We start from the raw sequence: 18,995 nt of genomic DNA, 5'->3' as shown, positions 1-18,995 counted from the left end.
TGAAGGAGTGAATAAATATAAAAATTCCATAGAAAAACCTAAAAAAAATATCAAAGAGGTGATGTAATTGTAAATTACATCACTTATGCTTAGCTTGTAAACATTTGGCAACAATCAAAATAATAAAAAATCGTGTTAGGATGTGATAATAGAAAAAAAATATCTTGTATTAAGTATTAGATTCTTTGAAATGTCAAAATTATTTTTAAATTAATTATTGCATTATTCATTCTGGGACATGTTTTATTTTATTTTTTTGTTTTATTATATATATTTGTCATTACTGTAAAGGTAACAAAACCTTCATGGATCTAGGATAATAGTTATACAAGATATCCAGACTTTCCGTTTATTAGTTTTAAATAAATCAAGAGATCAGCGTTCCGCGCCAGTGGAAGCTTGCTGTTTATAATGTTAGAATAAGCGACGATTTAAAACCACATGTAAAAAATACGAAGTCTGTTGAGGTGGCACAGACAAATTAAATATGAATTCTGCGAAGTTTTACAAGTATAAGGATATAAACCTTGTGCTCCCTGATCTTCTGTTGAATCTTCTCCTCGTCCGTGGGCACGAGCTCCAACGATTTGACTTGGCGCTCTGCACTGCCGAGCCATTCCACCAACGGTTGTAGTTGTTCTTGGAATTGCTTGGCCACCTATTAAAAATATATTAATAACGTCATAAATGTTGACTTAAAAATGAATACAATAGTATAAATTATTAATTATGAATACTATGAGGAATGGTTGGTATTAAGTCATTTGCCAGAACACACATAGATCTTATTAATAATTAAAAGTTATTACCACACAAAAACGTTACTTTTAAATATTTAATTAAAACGTTGAGACGTCATATGTTCACCACATTTCACAATTACGACAATTACGGTTTTCTCACACTGTCCCTCATCTCTTTTTCATTTAAGAACGAGAGGGGGATTAATCTCAGATTATAATAAGAGATAACACGCGGGAACTGATTTAAAAGAAAATGTGACTGTTATATACTCGTAGATATCTATACCCTATTTAACGATAATAAAATATTTTTTAATTCTGGTATGTATATAATATAATAACCCCTTATTCTTAACCAAAATTTAATTTTTTTAATTATTTCTTAACCAGGTGTGGAGGGAAGGCTTTAGGGAAGCCTTTATACCTTCATTGCTTGTTCCAGGTCCAGCATTCTCTGTTGAGCGCCGTTGGTTAACGCGTCGAATCTCTGCATGAGTCCCTTCAGCTGTTTCTCTATGGTCTTCCTCTCGGCCGGCTCGCATCCGCCCGCGACCTCATTGCCCATCGCAAACAGCGACGACATGGAGTTCTGACGGTCCATCAGCATTTTCTTCAAGAACTGGCAAAGAAACAGATCCGATTATATTATCATAAATAACCCATTTTGACAGTTTTTAAAATAGATTATTTTATACAGAGTTTGAAATATCATATATGCGTGTATTATCGTTTCACATACGATTTGTATATAATAATAAACACTGAAGATTATGTATGTATTGTAACATACACCTATTTATTTACAATCACCTATATAAAGTGATCATATAAATATTTTATATTAATAAATTTTTATTTATTATAATGTTACAGGCCAATCACTCCTGGCAATATAAAGCCTAGAGGGCGAATAAATGATTTTTCGCTTTACTGTATTAAAATTACGTTATTATTTCTGTTATATATATATATATATATATATATATATATATATATATATATACACCTGTAAATAATCATTCTATATATCTATGGCCCATAGAAAAAATAGAAATGGCAATACCTTTTGTTCCTGTAGCTGAGCTTTCACCACCTTATAGTCCGCGGAGGGTGGTTTCTGGTTGTTAACCATGTCTTCCGTGTCAGCGAGCCACTTCTCTAGACCGGCGAGAGCTTCAGCAAACTTGCCTGACTGCAGCAGCCCCACGTCCAGACGCCTTTCGCGTTCGTTCATCTGCATATCAAAGTCAGTTAGTTATCACAAGTCAAAGTTAATTGCCTTTTTCATTATCAATTTTTTTTAAATTTTTTTTACGGTACTGGGGACCCAAATATATTTAATTGATACAGTAGTTTTTAGACCTTGTTACGTATATATGAGAAATAGCATATTATGGAGCATATAACACAGCTTGCGCAAAAAGAGGGCATAATAAAAATAGTAATGTATTATAATTTAGTAATTTTATAGGCGCATGTCATCATCATTTAAAAGGATATCATGGATAGGAGAGGAATGGAAGTGACCAGCATCCGGGGCCTTTTAATTATTTTTTTCATCGTTGTTACTTTTTTAGTGTTGCCAACAAGCAAAAAAATATTTATTTTTTTATTAATTGATACATTAAGCAGTTAATAAGTGACCAATCAAAATATAAATTATAATTTATACTACACTTTTGGAAACCTGCGCAAATTTATCTTAAATAATTAGTAAACTTGACAACTTCTACCACGTACCTTCTCCTTGAGTGCATTCCACCGGTCGTTCATCTTCTCTAGATCTTTTTCCAGCTGTTGCGTGGAGACTCCTTGCAGAGCGGAGCGGACCAGGCCTTGACCTATCTTGTTGCAATGAGCGACGTTCTGTCCCAAAGGTTCCAAAGTTTGTCGCTTGAGGTCCGCGAAGTCCTTTTGCTGTGTGCGGATTTGTTCCACTTCTGATGACACCGGTTTGAGGCTTCGCACTTGTTCAGAAGCCTGTTGATAATTATTATAAATTAATGTTCATCATCGTCATGTAATTGGCCTATCCTCGCCCCGATCAGCGACCTTGACTATATCTTTGGTCCACATAATGGGGTGCTACTCGAGGACCTTCGGCTTCAATGGCCTTCAGTTGCTTCAGTGAAGTTCAAAGCATAGCTCCATTGCTTTTTGAGTCATTTTGATCATAATAAGGCTCATATTAAACGACCAAGTATATATTTGTGAAGAGGTACATATAGTTTTTGAACAAGTGAAATTAAAATTTTTTTGAATAGGAAATCCTCACCTCTTGTACGTCGTCCATAACGGAGTCATAAGCCTTGTAGAAGGCCTCGAGTTTGCTTAAGGTGTCGTCTAGGTCCTGTTCCTTAGACCGGGCACGCTCATCCAACTTGCCCAGTTGTTTACGTAGTCCTTCCACCTGCAAGGCAAATATTATATTAACGATAGTCACTTTAATTAAACACAAACTTTAAAAAGCATTTACTATTTGATCTGGTGCATTTCACCACAACACTGAAGGTCATGACAAATAAAACAACCTAACTGAGTTTGTGGAAAGTTCTTCCCAAATCAAGGCGTGTTAGCCTTTGAAACATTATGATAACTTAAACGATACCATTGCATTATTGGACTTGGTGATCATTATAAATAATCGAAAGTAGATGATTAAATATCTTCAGAAACTTCTTGGATAACCTAAGATAGCCTTTTGATTAGGTGAGAGTTAGTGATAAGAATAATAATCGATTTTTATGGCAATCGATTACTTAGTCATATAATCGGCATAAAAATTGATTTTAATAAACCTATTTATTTTAAAGAGTAAAAATATCATCAATCAATGACATATCTCTGGTTATAGTAAGAAATCCCTTTAATCTGAGGTATGCGATATAACTTGATGTTTTCAGAAATCAGTTGCTTCCGCAACGTGCGTGCATAAGAATATTTTTGATTCTAGCTCACCTGATCTCTAGTCTTGGATATATCAACGGAGTGGCCACTGTCGACCAATCCCTCTGCAGCCCTTTCCGTGTCAGCAATAAGATCGTCTGCGTTCTCAAGACGCTTGTAGAAGCGGCCCAGGTCGTCCAGCTGTTGGCGGACCGTCTTGATGTCACGGCCGGGGGCCTTCATGCCATCCAGCTCCTTCTCGAGATCAGATAGATCGTGGGAGACTCCTTTGACCTTGTCCTGGAGAGAAAATTACGTTAAAATCTGTGTTAACATGCCAATAATAACTAGTTTTACCAAAAATATTCCAGATAAAGTTACCAAATTGGAAATTACCAAAACTACCGAATTACCTGGAGTATGTCATATCGGAAATTATAATATGACACATATTTTAAAAACACTTGAAATTAAAAAAGAGAATATTAGTATATAATGTGACTGTCTATATCGGAATCGCGTAAATCAACTTCCTTTTTACGGTTAAATACTGTCATTGACAAATAGGTAAGGTATTCATTTTTAAAATTGTCGACGTGAACTTATTTTTTCAATTATACTTATATAACTTTTGAATAAACCTAGCATCGCCCCTTAGCCTATAAAATCATATGAGATTTTTAAGACAGAAACTTGAGCACCATTGAGTTGCTTTTCGTCCAACTTAATTATGAAAATAAAATATTCGATTTTTGAACTTAAACTTAGAACGGTTAGTGATAAAATGAAACAAATGATGGTTTCTTACCTGGAATTGTGCGAGCGCAGCGGTGGCGCCGGCGAGTTTATCACGAGCATCATCGGCTTGAGCCTCTAGTAGTTGCAGTCTCTCGGCTAGAGCTCGTGCGGTCTCTTCTAAGACTGGTCGTGCCCTATTGGCTACCTCCGGACCGCCGCACTCAAGCGCCAGGGATATTATGTCATCGGCAGCCGAGTGTACGCTCTGAAATGTTTTGTTGATTAAGCAGAAGAGAATATGACTTATTCCAAATTTATATGTTATAAGATGGCTATCATCAATACGAGGTTTACGTAGGATTGAACCAAAAATATGAAGACTGAGGATTCGTAGACGAAAGTGACCGACATAGTTAAGAGGATTATCAAGTTTAAGCGACAGTGGGCAGAACACATAGCACACAGAACAGATAGTCGCTGTGGCCTTATGGTTCCAATGTTGAGAAAACGGAACGGCAAGCCTAGTATAGGACGTTCACTCACAAGGTGTATACATTACCTTGATAAGGTGGGGGGAATATACTGGATGCAGGTAGTTTGCAAATGGGAACGGGAAAGGCCTATGTCTAGTAGTGAACGTTCCATATCCAAGTCAAAGTTAGTACGTTCAGCGCTTGTGTTGCGTTAAACTACTATCTTACTTGACGTTAACTACACTGCCTTAGTTAAAACGCACTTGCCTAGTAATACTGTGTTCATTCTCATTTTAAATTAACCACTTCCGTCATATTTGAACGGAACTAAAATTATTATTAAACGGCAATAAAAGGTATGAATGAATTGTTGAACTACTGTAATAGTGATTATAAAAAAATACGATTTAGTTTGTGATTGAATCTTCAGTCTGGAGTCATCATAAAGGAGTTTTGATATGCTTGTAGTGAGGCTTTTCTGGGATTTCTCGATGGTTTTAAAATGGTACCTGTAGCGGAGCCCTAAGGGCGTGCAACTGGTCAGCGACACGAGCAACGGCGTCGTGGGCGGCTGCAGGGGCGGCGGCCCGAGCTGCCGTCAGGCGCTCCTCGCATCGTTCCAGTGGCGCCTCCACAGCGCGAACCTTTTCATTGAACTCGCCCAGCTTACGAGCCGTGGACTCCAGGAACTCGACAAGCTGGAGTACTTCTGCAAATCGGTACAACAATAACATAGTACTTGTTAGGGTCTTGGGTAAATTCGTTTCTCAGAGAAACGTAAGTTCAATCACCATCACACGTTTTCATATCTTTGAAAATGATATTAATCAAAACGTTACCTCCTCGAGGATTCTAAACTATATCTCCTTTTGAACTGCGTTCACGATAGAAAAAGGTTTTTCTAGTTTTATTTATATATCAATCACGTATGTTTAACAATTTAAACACGTGTTTATTTTTCAGTTTTAATTTAATATTAAACCAACATTTTCTTCGTATATTAAAGTTTTCGTGTTTAAAATTATACAGTTAAAGAGTGCATTAGGTATTCTTAATATTAGAAATAATAATATGCATTGCATACAATAATTACAGTGATATAACTAATACAGTCAGACACACAAATAAAAATTACTTTTTTGTTCCGAACGAAATAGCATCTGTTTGAGTGCATGTTTGTGTGTGCAAGGACCTATTCAATATGCCATCGCGAAGATCAGGCGGTGTTGATCTTTCATTAATCCATGGTGTTAACTGCTTACAGTTATTTATAATAAAATTGGTTGAATCGTTGGGTTGGTTAACACGAGTTTTATGTTTTGTGTCGTGGTTTTTGTACTGTTTTTTGTGTTTTTAATAATATTTGCTTATGCCTTGATGTGAATGCAGTTATTATTTAAACGGGACGTGGCGTACTTAAAACTGCTCTGAAAGACAATAAACGGAGCACGTATTATAATGGAATCTATGTCTTTGTATATAGCGGGTGGCATTGAAATATTGCAATTGTTTAAAAAGGTTACTAATCTTTTTGAAATGTTATATTACCATTGTTGATTCTGTCCCATCTCTCCTTCATGCTGTCGATCTGCTTCCTTACCACCTCCTGGTCGATATCGCATGAGGAAATAAACGTTTCGCCCAAGGTCTTGTTGTTTTCAAATTCTCCAGATCTAAATAATAAACAATAATATTTAGAAACGATTTTAAACTTTGATTGTTATAAGATTCAATAGGAATATATAAAAGACGTAAACCTCTTCCAAATGTCGTTTCTGATTTGTTGCAATTCTCGCAATTGCTTTTCGACTTCCTTCTTGGTAAATCCAGCTGGAGGCAGTTTTTCCAGGCGTTCCTCGACGTCGGACAGCCAAGGCAGGAATGATTCCTGCGCTTTGCTGTATTTACGGCAGTGTTCCTAAAGAAAAAACGAACATTTATTATGACGAAAAATATACTGAATTTTTTTACTAATTTTACTAATTTTATAAAATCAGTAAAATTCAGTATATATTCAGTAAATTTATAAAATCTAAAAATAAAAAGGAAATATTTTTTTTGTATTTTCAATATTTATTTTTTTAATATAATAAATATACCATTAACTACATAATAAAAAAAATCAATATTATGTTTTAAAAATATGAAAAAAAATATTACGTGTTATAAATATGTAAAATTTGAAATATAAAAAATAGAACTTTTAATTTTGGAACATGTCAAAAACAAAAAAAACAATTATTTAGTAATGGTGTTTTTTATATATTTCTAAATCTAATTATATTTTATCCATAATTATCCAGAATTACTCTTTGATACTGTAATAAACAAATATACGAATTACTTGCACTTTCGTCACGTTCACGTGTTGAATTTATAAATTGCAATCGGCTTACCATAGCGGTTTGCAGACGGGTGTGTCTGTCTACAGTCTCTCGCTTAAGCTTGTCCCACTGCGTTTGGATCCTGTCGAGGTCCTTACGTAGACCTTGATGCGACGGTTTTTTCTCCATTTCACGACCTGTACGAAATAATTCAAGATATCTATTAAAGCAACGAAGCATTTTAGCCACAAGGACAGTATTTTAAAATAAAATAAATAATTTCTGTACTACACACTCACTCTCTCTCCTTTACACTTTCTTTTACACTCCTTCTCGTGCGTAATTTCTCCCATAAGTTCTTTCTCTTTCTCTCTCGCAACGATGTATTCCAGTTTAAGGATTAGAAATAAAGTTACTACTACAACTAATTCACAGTAGCCTGTCTTACTGACCTTTATCCAGCAGCATGATGATCTCGTGTTCTCTCTGTGTCAGCTCCCTGTACAGAGGCTCGTGACGCTCCAGCTGCTGTTGGAGCTTGCTGCGGACTGCGGACACCTGGAGCCTGCCAGGCAATGCCGACAGCTCCGTCTGCAGCCAGCCTAACGTACGTGCCACGTTTTCTTCTAAGTTACGTCCGTCCCTGAAAAAGTAGGTGAGTATTAGTAAAATCACTAAATAATCTTGACACAATTTACCATAAATATCTCTAATCTGATGAATTCACAATGTGTATATAGTATATAGCAATAGAAGGGATAGCCGCAGAAGCATTAAGATTCTGGAGTTGAGACCACGGTGTGGCGACAGCGACGGAAGAATTTATTGAGGTGTTTGAAAAACACAACTGGTCCTATTAGAAATCTAAATGGATACTATGCCCAGGACGTGGACGTCTATTACAATCTTGTACTAAACTAAAATACTTACTTCAAAGCAGCCTCGGCTTCCGCCTTAGCCATGTCAAGTCTTCTCTGCAGCGCCTCGTACTGCCTAGCGGCGCCGGCGAGCTTGTTGGCCACGTCCTGCCGTGCAGAGGGTTCACCTAGCACTGCTCCTAAAGCTTCCCCTGCGGCTTCCAAGTCCGCCAACAGAGGGCGCTGTCCTTCCAACTGTCTCTCCAGGTTCTAATTAAATAAACATATATATGTTTATACGAAATATAATACAGGATGATAAGAAAAATAACAGTTTCTGGAATAATTGATAAAGTAATATTAATATAGTAAGAAAAAAGAGTTTTCAAAATTTTGGATAGATATGTATTAAAATTAATTATTGTTAACTACCTGTGCACATTTTGTACTGTCATAAGTCACATTTCAATAGAAAAAAAAAACAAATTAATATAATATATTTTAGGGTGATCAGGATATAGGGCTCGGAGTTTTGAAGGCATTTACTTATCAACCTGTATATGTCATACTTTTAACTTTATTTTTCATTATATCACTTTGGTTGGATATTGCGAGATTTGCTTGGATATAAGTAATATATGTTTATATTTCACCTCTATGCTCCTGAGGCGGTCCTCTGCAGGATGCAGAGGAGCTGCATCAAGACGTTCACCGATGGCGTTGAACGCATCCCGAAGTCTCGCCAGTCCTGCGTCCAGCTCTCTTGAAGTGTCCGCTGCTGCTCCCAAGCTGTCTCCACGCTGCTCCAGCCTGTCCACGACAAACACTCGTTTAGTTTGATTGACCATTACCACTAATGGGACACAGAAAACAGGCACAAAAAACAACCTCATCCTCAGAGAGAAGGTAATTTTTATGTAGGATTAATATTTTAATACTTTTAAAATCTTTTTTGTGGAATTATTTTATAAACAATTTTTTATTTCATTAATATTAATGAAGAGTCATTAACTCCATTTTTCATTTTTAAAACAATTACTCTGTTGAATCATTGATTCCAGAATATGTCGGTTTCTTAATAATTATTTTCTTACTTTGTGACTAGTAAATCTATATAATCAATATTGATCTCTCAATATATCGATAAATAGTTTACATATACATAAATAATTATAAACAATGTTTTTATTCCATATCCTTTTTATGTTTAAATAAGTTAACTTTAATCTTGCTTTAACAAAAATCTTATTCCATCGCAGTTAAACATGCATATACGATAATACGAGTAAGCATTAGAACTATATTCTTACTGACATATCACTTAGATTTTTGTCGAACAGTTAATCCAAGAGTTTAAACAGCGTTATAGTCCAATAAGGAGCCATTTAATAAGTTTTTATAACCATTACATATTTTTAGGTTATATTTACTAATACATAGTAAGTAGCTGTACCAAAAAACAATTGATTATTTGTACTCTTCACTGCACCGAGGGTCAGTTGAGTGTCCCTACTAATCTTTGCATGTACATATTATTATATTGTTAAAAAAAATTATCACGACTCTGATACTAGAGACAGTACTTACTGTGCAAGCAGACGGTTCCATTTGTCCTGCAGTTCATTGACCTTCTGTCGCAGCTTCTTGGCGTCAGCCGAGTCAGGCTCCATGCGGTCGAGTGCAGCTGCACCGACCTGTTCCAGGTGGGTCAACTGCGGCTGTTGGCTGCGGAACTCTTCGCGGAGGACTTGCACCTAGAGATATGAATTAAAATGTTAGTATTGTCCTTTTGTTACACTTTAAATCTTTCTGCTATGATCAAAAATATAAGTTGTCCCATAAATTGACGTCAAACCGAATTCTTGTGAAAAAGCAGGTAGTTGCTAATCCAAGAGAATCATGTTTTGTTATGTTAATAGTTTAAATATCTCGATGCCATGACCAAATATACAGTGTGTCCCATAAATTAACGTCAAAACGGAATTGAGTGATAAGTATCTAATTCCAAAAAACTTATTATTTATTTAGTATTAAACATAAATCATCTGTTATTAAAAATTTACAAAGCATACGATTTATGGACAAATCAATGATAAGTCTTAAGCTTTTGGTTAATTCAAATTTGCGTTCGGAAACGATGAAATTTTTTTTAGTCTAATGTAATTTTTTTTAAACTGATTATACATATTACTGATTATAAATTTAACCCTTATTTTTTGTATCCTTTCAATGTCTACTTTTTTCATTTTTGATTTCTCTTTTTCGCTCTTCTATTTTTATTAATTTTTATTAAGGTGTAATGTTAATTCATGCTTAATAGTCAGACGATAATTTTGTAATTATATCTTTGTCATTGTTATATAGGGTGATTGGTTACAAGTGTAAAATCTTTAAACGTGAATGTATGGCTCATTTACATGAAACAATCTTCACACCTATTTCTAATTAGTCTGTATAAATATTTTACCTGTTGAACTTGTGTCTGTACCATCCTTGAGTCAGACGAGATGGGGCCGAGGGCGGCCATCATGCGGTCCTTGGCGCTGAGCCACTGCGACAGGTTGTTGTACGTGTCGTAGAAATCTTTCATTTCTTCCATCAGACAGATCCTGGGGATGACAGAATAATTTTAATCCGGTTTCATATATTTCTTTTTTACCATCATTATATCAGCCGATAGATGTCCAAAACTGGGCATAGGCCTCCCCCAACATCGCCATGGGATATATACTAATGAACATATTGATTCCCTCCCAAATTAAGTCCATGTTCCAATAGCGGGAACGAGAGGCCTTAAAAACAGACTGGGCTTGCGCTGCTCGCATCCAGTGTTTTCCCACGACTTTGCCATTTCTTTACTCCATGAAAAATATAAATAATTTAAAATGTTATGTATTGATAATTTACGTTCTGTATTTTTTTTTTAATTTATGTTTTAATAATTGATACATATTTTTTATTTATCAGAAGACACCGAATGCAGGGTTCCAACTGATTCTTTTGAGAATCAATAAAGAGGTCTATGCCCAGCACAGTTATTATTATGAATTACAGTTTGCTTTGAAATTTAATTATTTTATCCAATCCAAAATATCAAATTATAATGTATACATATGTTATGTTTTATATTTAATTATGATATTTTTGTGACTATCGCTAATAGATTCAAAAAGGACTATAAAAGACTCACTTGTCCTTAAAGGCATCGTGAAGGGACTTCCATCTTGACGCGACGTCTTCCATTTCATCGTGCAGGCGATCGGCTCCTTGCACGCTCTGTTTGCGTTTTAGTAGTTCGCGAATCTTAATAACATAAAAAAACAACTTTTTTATACCAACATTATAAGACGATAGAGAGTTTTGCGATTTAATTCGAAATCCTAAATCATAACATAGGTCTACAACATACTTTATAACAAAAAGTAAAAATGTTATTTGACTTTATCGAGTAGATCTTTCTATAGGTTATATATACGCTTTTAAATTAAGATCTCAGATAATGTTAAGTAATAATCCATTGCTAAAAAGAGAGAGGGATATAGAAATAGAGAGAGAGAAAGTGGAGATAGAGAAGGGTTACTATACTGTATGTGACCTAATATAAAATAACACATCTTGGGCGTGATGTTTTCACTAAAGGCTATTTCAATATTAGATCATAATACTTTGTTATTAAAAATTCCCACCGAGTTTCTTTTGTAAGTCTGATGTATTTATAATGCAGAAAGGTGATAATCCATTGTATATTAAATAAAGAAGTTTTAAATTTCAATTTCTAGTCAGCAAAATGTTGTTTTGGTGATGTAAATGTTGGTCAAATATCTTTGGATTATGACTTAGATATATCAGATAGCGTACCTGTGTCCTGGTAGAGTCAAGCAGACTCTGCTTCTCATACATCTCCTCGAGAACAGCGCGCGCTTGTTTGATAGTCTTGTCTGCTTCATCTTTGGTGTTGGGTACTGATTCCTTCGGCAGTTGTCTTTGCACCTGCGGATAAAAATGTTATTTACTACAACCATATTACTTGAAAAATGACGTGTATATAAGAATATCATTATTATCATTCCAACCGAAAGACGATCACAGCTAGACATTGATCTCGCCCATATATTTACAATAGAACTTACGACGTCCTAAGGTACACTTTGTGATAGACGACCTTATAAGATCTTAAATTGAAATGGACAATCTAAAAATGAAAATTTCAAATTAACAGGTTTATAAAATTTTCGAAAGAAATCCATGGGTAAGGCACATGTCCAGCATTGGACTTGGTATGCTTAAAAGGTGATGACATTCGTTCAATCAAAGATCATTCTATAAGATATTTTTTTGTAAATTATATGTCCATTAACCGCAATTTATTACACGCACTTTAAGTGCTATAATACAAACCTTATCAAGGAAGTTGTTAAGCGCACGGAAATTATCCAAATGCTTCCTTATCTCTTCACGTATAGAATCTATTTCCGCTTGGCGGTCGGATAGCTTGCTGCCGATTAGACCATAGCGGTTGTTGATGTCAGACAATTGCTGTTGCACTGGAGAAAGTTCTGGAACAATATACTTTGTGTTAACTTAATAGTTCTCAAGAAAAATATCTATATATATAAGATATATCATAGAGGTGAATAGGCATTTAATTCTACTATAAATCTCTTCTATGCTTTGCGATCTCATACATGACGATGCTGTTGATACTAAAGATATCCTGAGAATCTGAAAGGACGGCAGAGGGATTCCTTGCTACTAAAATCCCCGCGACGGTCGTCTTTAGCACCTTTGGACACTGAAATCTATGGATCGCACCAGTACCTCTCAATGCTTTTCCTCCTCGGGTCTGGTACCTTGGCCCTATCGACTGCGTAAGAGAACAAGATAGGCCTTCTCACAATCTTGATTGACGGACTCCTAGTGGTGACATTTCCATAGAAGGAGACTCGCTACTCCTAAACTTTTCTGTCAGTGTAACTTTTATTGATAGATAAAGATATTTCCTGATCTTTCTGCCCCTTTTGCTACTAGCTGGTCTTTCCAGGACCTTCCACTAGTACAAAACTTTTATTAACACTTGCAATGATATAAAAAATTTTAAACCTTCAAGATGGAAGCCGTCTTGGCTGGAGCGACGGCTAGAGAAGCCACTGGAGGCGGAGTGAGAACCAGGGCTCACCAGGTGTCCTTTGCTCGGAGAAGGCGATCGAGCGTCCAGCGATCGAGCTGCGAAACATATTTTCATTAATATCATCCTTTTAGTTAATACCCTAATGGTAAGAATCATATCTCCCGTGACTTCTTTTCCTTGAATTTTCACCAAGTATAACATTGTCAGATGATCTTGTGATAACCTCATCAGAAGAACATGGATTGAGGCTACTTTTAAACGGTCTTATTGGAAGTATATGAGGGTAGCCGGTGTTCAGCAGTGGACGTCCTATGACAATATTGATGATGACAATTGTGATGGTCTCCAGTCTTGAGCTTGTCTGTTCTTATGGACTATATAAAGCTCTCATTCAATCTGTCTATCGAACATGAACAAGCTCAAATATTTAATTTACAGCATTTTTTGTCACTTTACACGCATCATACAATAAACTCCGTTCGAAAAGCTTAAAAAAACAAATTAAAGAAAAAATATCAGAGGAACCTTTTTTTTTAGTTTAACGTGTTGTATCTTTTTTCTTTTATACTGTGGTGGACTCAAAGAAATAGCCCCGTGTGATAAGACCGACCATTGTACTTTACTATTATGCGACTGTGTATATATTTTCATTTATTACAATAAAGTCTATAAATAAAACATCATTTTCTGACATTCTTTTGATTTCCAAATTCTCAATAAGATACAATTCTCGGACTCATGATGACTCGTGGAATATATTGCTATGTTACTATTATAAATGACATTTCTACATAAAACTATTGATGTTATAATTTCATTAAAATAATAATTATACACTTACTGGGTGTTTGCCTCTTTGTCGGACTGTATATCTGTCTCCTTCTATGCGGGCTGTCGGCGCGATCGCTTCTCGTCAGGTTTTCATATAACGCACCGGCCTCGTTCACCTAAAAACAGTTACGACTTTGTACCACTGTCAAAAGATGACCAACCACATTATTCTAAACCAGTAGTAAACCATGTAAATGTAAATCCAAGGCGTATGGATAGGTTGTACACATTTTTGATTGCTAGAAAATGTCGATTGTTACGCTTTGTATTTATCCATTGATTTGTTACATTCAGCATTCTATCTAGCACACTCACTATATCTTAGCTTCCCGTCAATGTAACCACTGCATCCATTTCCTTTCTTCATACCCACAAAACAATTGACTTTATATTCTCTAATTATTTTTCATTTGAAACTCAAAATGTTTTTTTTTTTATTATGTGTTACATATTACGTGTGCGTTTACGTCGAATGAACCCGCAAACTATTGTAAGATGCCTCTTGTTTATTTACTGTGTAACTTTTTAACAGTGTAATACTAATATGTAATAATAACCTTTATTAATTATGTATTATTGTCTTATTTTAGTATTTTTTTGTTAAGCCCTTAGTTTTAGATTTTAATTAGTATAATCTTTTGTTGCATGTAACTTAAGCGAAGATGAAGAGTTCTCAGAATTACTGCGATGATGAACTGATGTGTGTTTATGCTGCAAGGCATAGGCCTCCACCAAAACAATCTATATAGGTATATGCTATTATCACAACGCTTAGCATATGGGTTGGCGATGGTAGTGTAGTGTTATTATATGCAGAGGAAACTGCTGTCCATCCTTGCGAAACTTGTTTATGAATAGTGGCGATCCCTACATAATCAATGCGCAGTGTGATTTATATAAGACTGTGTACCGGGAAATAAATCCGCGACCTACGATCCCAAGTCTCAGCCCTCTATCGCCGTACTGCCGTTGTTCATAAAATAACAAGCAAGAAGTAAATAGATATTTATGTCTACTTATGTAATTACAAAAAATGTATCTTTAACATGTCTTATTGTTTGGTAGTGCATTTAGTAAACATTTACTTGGTAGATAGACATTAAGTCCGCCATTTGTAACAAACTTTAAATATAAGTTGTATTATGTTATCTTCGGTTTACCTTATCTATGGTAATAGAGAAATCTCTATAGTCTTTGGTGAGTGGGCGAAGCTCCTCGTGTTGTGTCTTCAGTATGTCCAGGTCCACAGCGACCGGCTGCAGGCGTGCTACTCTCTCCTCCATTATTTGCAGCCATTCTTGTACCTGTCACATATTTGTCATGTATTTCTATAGCAATATTCCCACAGCTGGGACACTTGATCTGAAAATGTTTCCACTGTTAAGTCGTGCGCATCTCAGAGTATTTTTCATATCTTCTTTATTTTCAACCCATAGACTCACTGCAAAGCAGAAGCCTTAAAGATATCTATGGGGGATATGCCATAATCGCCACGCTTGTAGGCGGGTTGGCGATCGCAGTGTGGTATTAATGGTACGCAGAGGACACTGCTGCTCATTTTCTGAAAACTTGTACAAAACTTTGTGAATTATATACGATTGTATCACAGGAATCAAACTCGCGACCTACGATCTCAAATTTCAGTCCTGTACTACAAGGCTACCACTGCTCTATAGGTTAACATTTCATATAGTCCCTAATTATATATTTTTTTTATTTTTGGCAACCCTGAAATGATGTATAAAAATATAGCTATTTATATTTCATCATACCTGAACCTTCAGTGATTCATATTGATTGTAATGGTCAGCACGTTGCTTGGATAATTTCTGTTTTTCTTCGAGCGATGTGTTGAAATCACGCCATTGGTTCTCTAAGGCCTGGATGGAAAATTTCAGGTTAAAATCAAAATAAAATTTTATACAGATTGTTTTTTATAATATACTAAAGAAGAACACTTAATAACTAGTGATAAGTTTTATCAACAAACATGTTCTTACCTATTATTTTGAACACTTTTTTCTATTTAATATAATGAGCTTTTCCATCATGAAAAAATTTTTAATATCGCCCTTTTAAGCCCCGACAATGTCATTGAAAGAAGCGGAAATAGTTCCACTATCAGTGGTTTCTTTAAAATAAGACGATGAACCATCTAGGAGGTCCTAGGAGAAGGTATTAGTGAATCCCTGGATGGCCAGGATCCCACCTAACTTTGTCTTCAAAGAAGGCAGATTACCCACATAATATCCCCCCTCCAAACCAGGAAAGTGGTGAAGTTACCTTCATCCGATCGCGTACGGCATGGGTGTCGGTCACGTCTTTCTTGGCAACCAGTTGTTTTCCGTTACGCAGACACTCTTCAAGAAGCGGCATTTGCTTGTCCCTGAAACAATTATAACATGAAAAAATTTATATTTAAATATAGAAGCTTTCCTATAAAATTGTACTGAAAAGTACAGTCGTGTAGAAGAGAGAAGTGTTACGTAAGTAAATGTATTCATGCAATTTATTTTATGGCCACCAACACGCGGCGGAAAAAATGCCTTCCACGGTGTCCTTTCTATTATTTATCGAAGAAAAAAGAAAGAGAGGCACTGTACTCAGAAACAATAAATATTGGGATTTACTCATCAGTTGTATATCTTCTTACCTTGCTGTAGCTAGCTCATGCAGCCTCGAGTCTCCCATCTCCAGGAGTTGGGCGTGAGCCGCTTCCAGTTTTACAGCCTGCTGTGTAAAGCGTGCTAACTCCGAGCTGACCTCCTCTAGGAACTGTCCACGTTTGCTCGACCTTTCCACCAGTTTCTCATATCTGAGTTTATAACACAAATAAAATAAAATATATAAATTATCAGTCAAACGCTATCTTATTGTATCATTTGACAAAAATAACATAATGATCGTGTTAAAATATATAAAAATTCACTTCTCTACAGAATTGTATTGAATTTATAGATAGGTATGGTTGCGTACAAAAGTGTTACTTTAATAAATGTATTTTGTCTCTAATTTGTAATTTATTTTAAATTGCGACGATACTTAATGTTAAAGGCTAGATAGCCCAAGATCCACAGTACACTCTACTTTATAATGGATAGGGATGATGCATGGTGGTTGTATACGAGAAAAAGATATTTCTTACACGAGTTACTACTCGTGGTCAGAAAAGTAACGTGTATTCAGGTTGATAGGTTATAGGTGTAAAAGCCTTAAAAGGGTGAATTATAGCTCAATATCCAGCAGAAAGCCTTCCGCAGCTCCTACACCTATTTTCATGCACCCTGTATAAAGTGAACACCCAGAAATATATATTTTTTATTTACTAGCTGTACAAACTCTGCAGAGGCAGAACAATAAGCTAATTTTAAAATAGAACAATTATGAAAACGCTTTTTCGCGCTATATTATCATTATGTTATCATTATCGTATTATTATGTCTACGATGGTACCATATATTAATTGACAGCAAATAAGCTAAGCATTAACCGCTTTAAAAATTTTACATCTATAACCAATCTTTGTTATTGGAACTCTTCTGTATTATAATCGTGGGACTATGGATCGTCCTAGGGCGAGTACCACTTGTCCTAGCGCGACTACCACTTGTCCTATGGCGACTACCACGTGTCTTAGGGCGACTACCACTTGTCCTCAGGCGACTACGACTTGTCTTAGGTCCGGTAGGTCTTAAGGTAGTAACAACATGAAGCCCGAAGTAGAAGTGTGTATATTCATTCGAGTTTCGTCCGTATTTATACCAATGTAAATAAATAATTATATTTCTATGGAATTCCCTTTTTCGATGCGCCGGAGTTATATGAAATAAAGATCATACCTAGCGTAAATATCCTCAGCGCGTTGTTCAAGTTTCTTAGCGATCCTGGCGTTGGAGGGCGTGAGGGCGGCGTCCCTCGCGGCCGTCAGCAGCTTTGCAAGTGTAGCACGTCGTGCCTCCGCCTCGCCGTGCGAGATGCGCTGCTCGCGAACTTGCTCGTCGAGCCGCTCGCGGATCAGCGACGCCGGTTTCAATTGACTCCTGGTGGATTAATGCATTAACACTTTACCTACTCTTAAAGATCTGTAAACGAACGAAAGGAACCAACATAGCCTAGTATATTCAAGGGCATATGGCGCGCAGAACTAATGACCTGTGGATTTAAGTTTCAAGAACAGCAACCACGAGTGTAGCATGTGACATCCATTGCACTTCTAGCATCCAGCGATTTGCCGTGACCTTGACTATGGCGTTGTGAGTCTACATACACCGCTACTGCCGGCTCGTGGTCGCTACTGAAACTTTCGGCCCCAATGCCCATTGGTTGCAAGAGGATATGTTCCCCTCTACCGCCATTTCAAATGAACTATTTTTTATGGCACCCGCTATTGGGGGCCTCTCGTACCCCTATCTTTGGTGGGACAGGGACTTTACGGGTAATTTATTTTTTTACATAGTTATTTATTATTTCCATTCTCTCCTTTCGTTCTTCACATATTCTTTCAATCTATTCTTTCATGCCACATTTCTGCTATCTTTCCCTTTTACTATGTGACCTTTCATTCCTCCCTCATTACATGTTACATTTTATCTTTATTTCATTTCATTTTTACATTTTTATCACATTTTGAGTTACATTTCAAACGAATTATTTGAGCTATGTCAGTGACCTTGGTTCTTCCTATATTAATATTATTCTCAACTCACTTAAACGCATTCTCCGCTTGGTTGAGCCAGTTTGCCTGTGTCTCAGCGGCATCTTGTAGTCCCTGGCACTGCAGCAGCGCGGCTTCAAGTTCGGCACAGCGAGATGATACGGCGTTACCTATCTCGTTGTATCGCTCTGTTATCTCTATGACAGGTGCTTCCAGCTGACGGATCTCCGAGGGAGTTACACTGCCTTCTAGACTGTTCAGAAGCTGTTCGCATGCCTGAAAAGATTTATTTTATTATAAATTGTATATATTGTAGATACCATCCATTTATTAATTTTTTTTACCCACAAACGGACACTTT

At 36.2% G+C, this 18,995-nt stretch overlaps 1 protein-coding gene across 1 annotated transcript in view; it reads right to left on the bottom strand.

The window, feature by feature from the left end:
* Nucleotides 1-18,995, bottom strand: part of shot (dystonin-like protein short stop) — a 178,429-nt gene that overhangs the window by 44,545 nt on the left and 114,889 nt on the right. Inside the window, exons 34-60 of the mRNA XM_068768857.1 lie at nucleotides 18,687-18,910; nucleotides 17,820-18,020; nucleotides 16,634-16,795; nucleotides 16,264-16,366; nucleotides 15,753-15,860; nucleotides 15,141-15,284; nucleotides 13,991-14,096; nucleotides 13,122-13,244; nucleotides 12,420-12,577; nucleotides 11,880-12,011; nucleotides 11,212-11,324; nucleotides 10,489-10,630; nucleotides 9,609-9,775; nucleotides 8,675-8,831; nucleotides 8,095-8,291; nucleotides 7,617-7,807; nucleotides 7,237-7,361; nucleotides 6,598-6,758; nucleotides 6,389-6,513; nucleotides 5,350-5,549; nucleotides 4,438-4,632; nucleotides 3,702-3,929; nucleotides 3,019-3,153; nucleotides 2,484-2,723; nucleotides 1,807-1,977; nucleotides 1,168-1,362; nucleotides 527-658 (exon numbers count right to left, since the gene is read on the bottom strand). Of these exons, the coding sequence (XP_068624958.1) occupies nucleotides 527-658; nucleotides 1,168-1,362; nucleotides 1,807-1,977; nucleotides 2,484-2,723; nucleotides 3,019-3,153; nucleotides 3,702-3,929; nucleotides 4,438-4,632; nucleotides 5,350-5,549; nucleotides 6,389-6,513; nucleotides 6,598-6,758; nucleotides 7,237-7,361; nucleotides 7,617-7,807; nucleotides 8,095-8,291; nucleotides 8,675-8,831; nucleotides 9,609-9,775; nucleotides 10,489-10,630; nucleotides 11,212-11,324; nucleotides 11,880-12,011; nucleotides 12,420-12,577; nucleotides 13,122-13,244; nucleotides 13,991-14,096; nucleotides 15,141-15,284; nucleotides 15,753-15,860; nucleotides 16,264-16,366; nucleotides 16,634-16,795; nucleotides 17,820-18,020; nucleotides 18,687-18,910 (4,335 nt within the window). The remainder of the gene's footprint in view (nucleotides 1-526; nucleotides 659-1,167; nucleotides 1,363-1,806; nucleotides 1,978-2,483; nucleotides 2,724-3,018; nucleotides 3,154-3,701; nucleotides 3,930-4,437; nucleotides 4,633-5,349; nucleotides 5,550-6,388; nucleotides 6,514-6,597; nucleotides 6,759-7,236; nucleotides 7,362-7,616; nucleotides 7,808-8,094; nucleotides 8,292-8,674; nucleotides 8,832-9,608; nucleotides 9,776-10,488; nucleotides 10,631-11,211; nucleotides 11,325-11,879; nucleotides 12,012-12,419; nucleotides 12,578-13,121; nucleotides 13,245-13,990; nucleotides 14,097-15,140; nucleotides 15,285-15,752; nucleotides 15,861-16,263; nucleotides 16,367-16,633; nucleotides 16,796-17,819; nucleotides 18,021-18,686; nucleotides 18,911-18,995) is intronic.

The sequence above is a fragment of the Battus philenor genome, unplaced genomic scaffold (assembly GCF_028537555.1).
Source record: "Battus philenor isolate CCGP_79_NKW_IND1 unplaced genomic scaffold, ilBatPhil1.0.hap1 SCAF_27, whole genome shotgun sequence".
Taxonomy (NCBI): domain Eukaryota; kingdom Metazoa; phylum Arthropoda; class Insecta; order Lepidoptera; family Papilionidae; genus Battus; species Battus philenor.
This window is presented reverse-complemented; position numbering and strand designations above follow the sequence as displayed.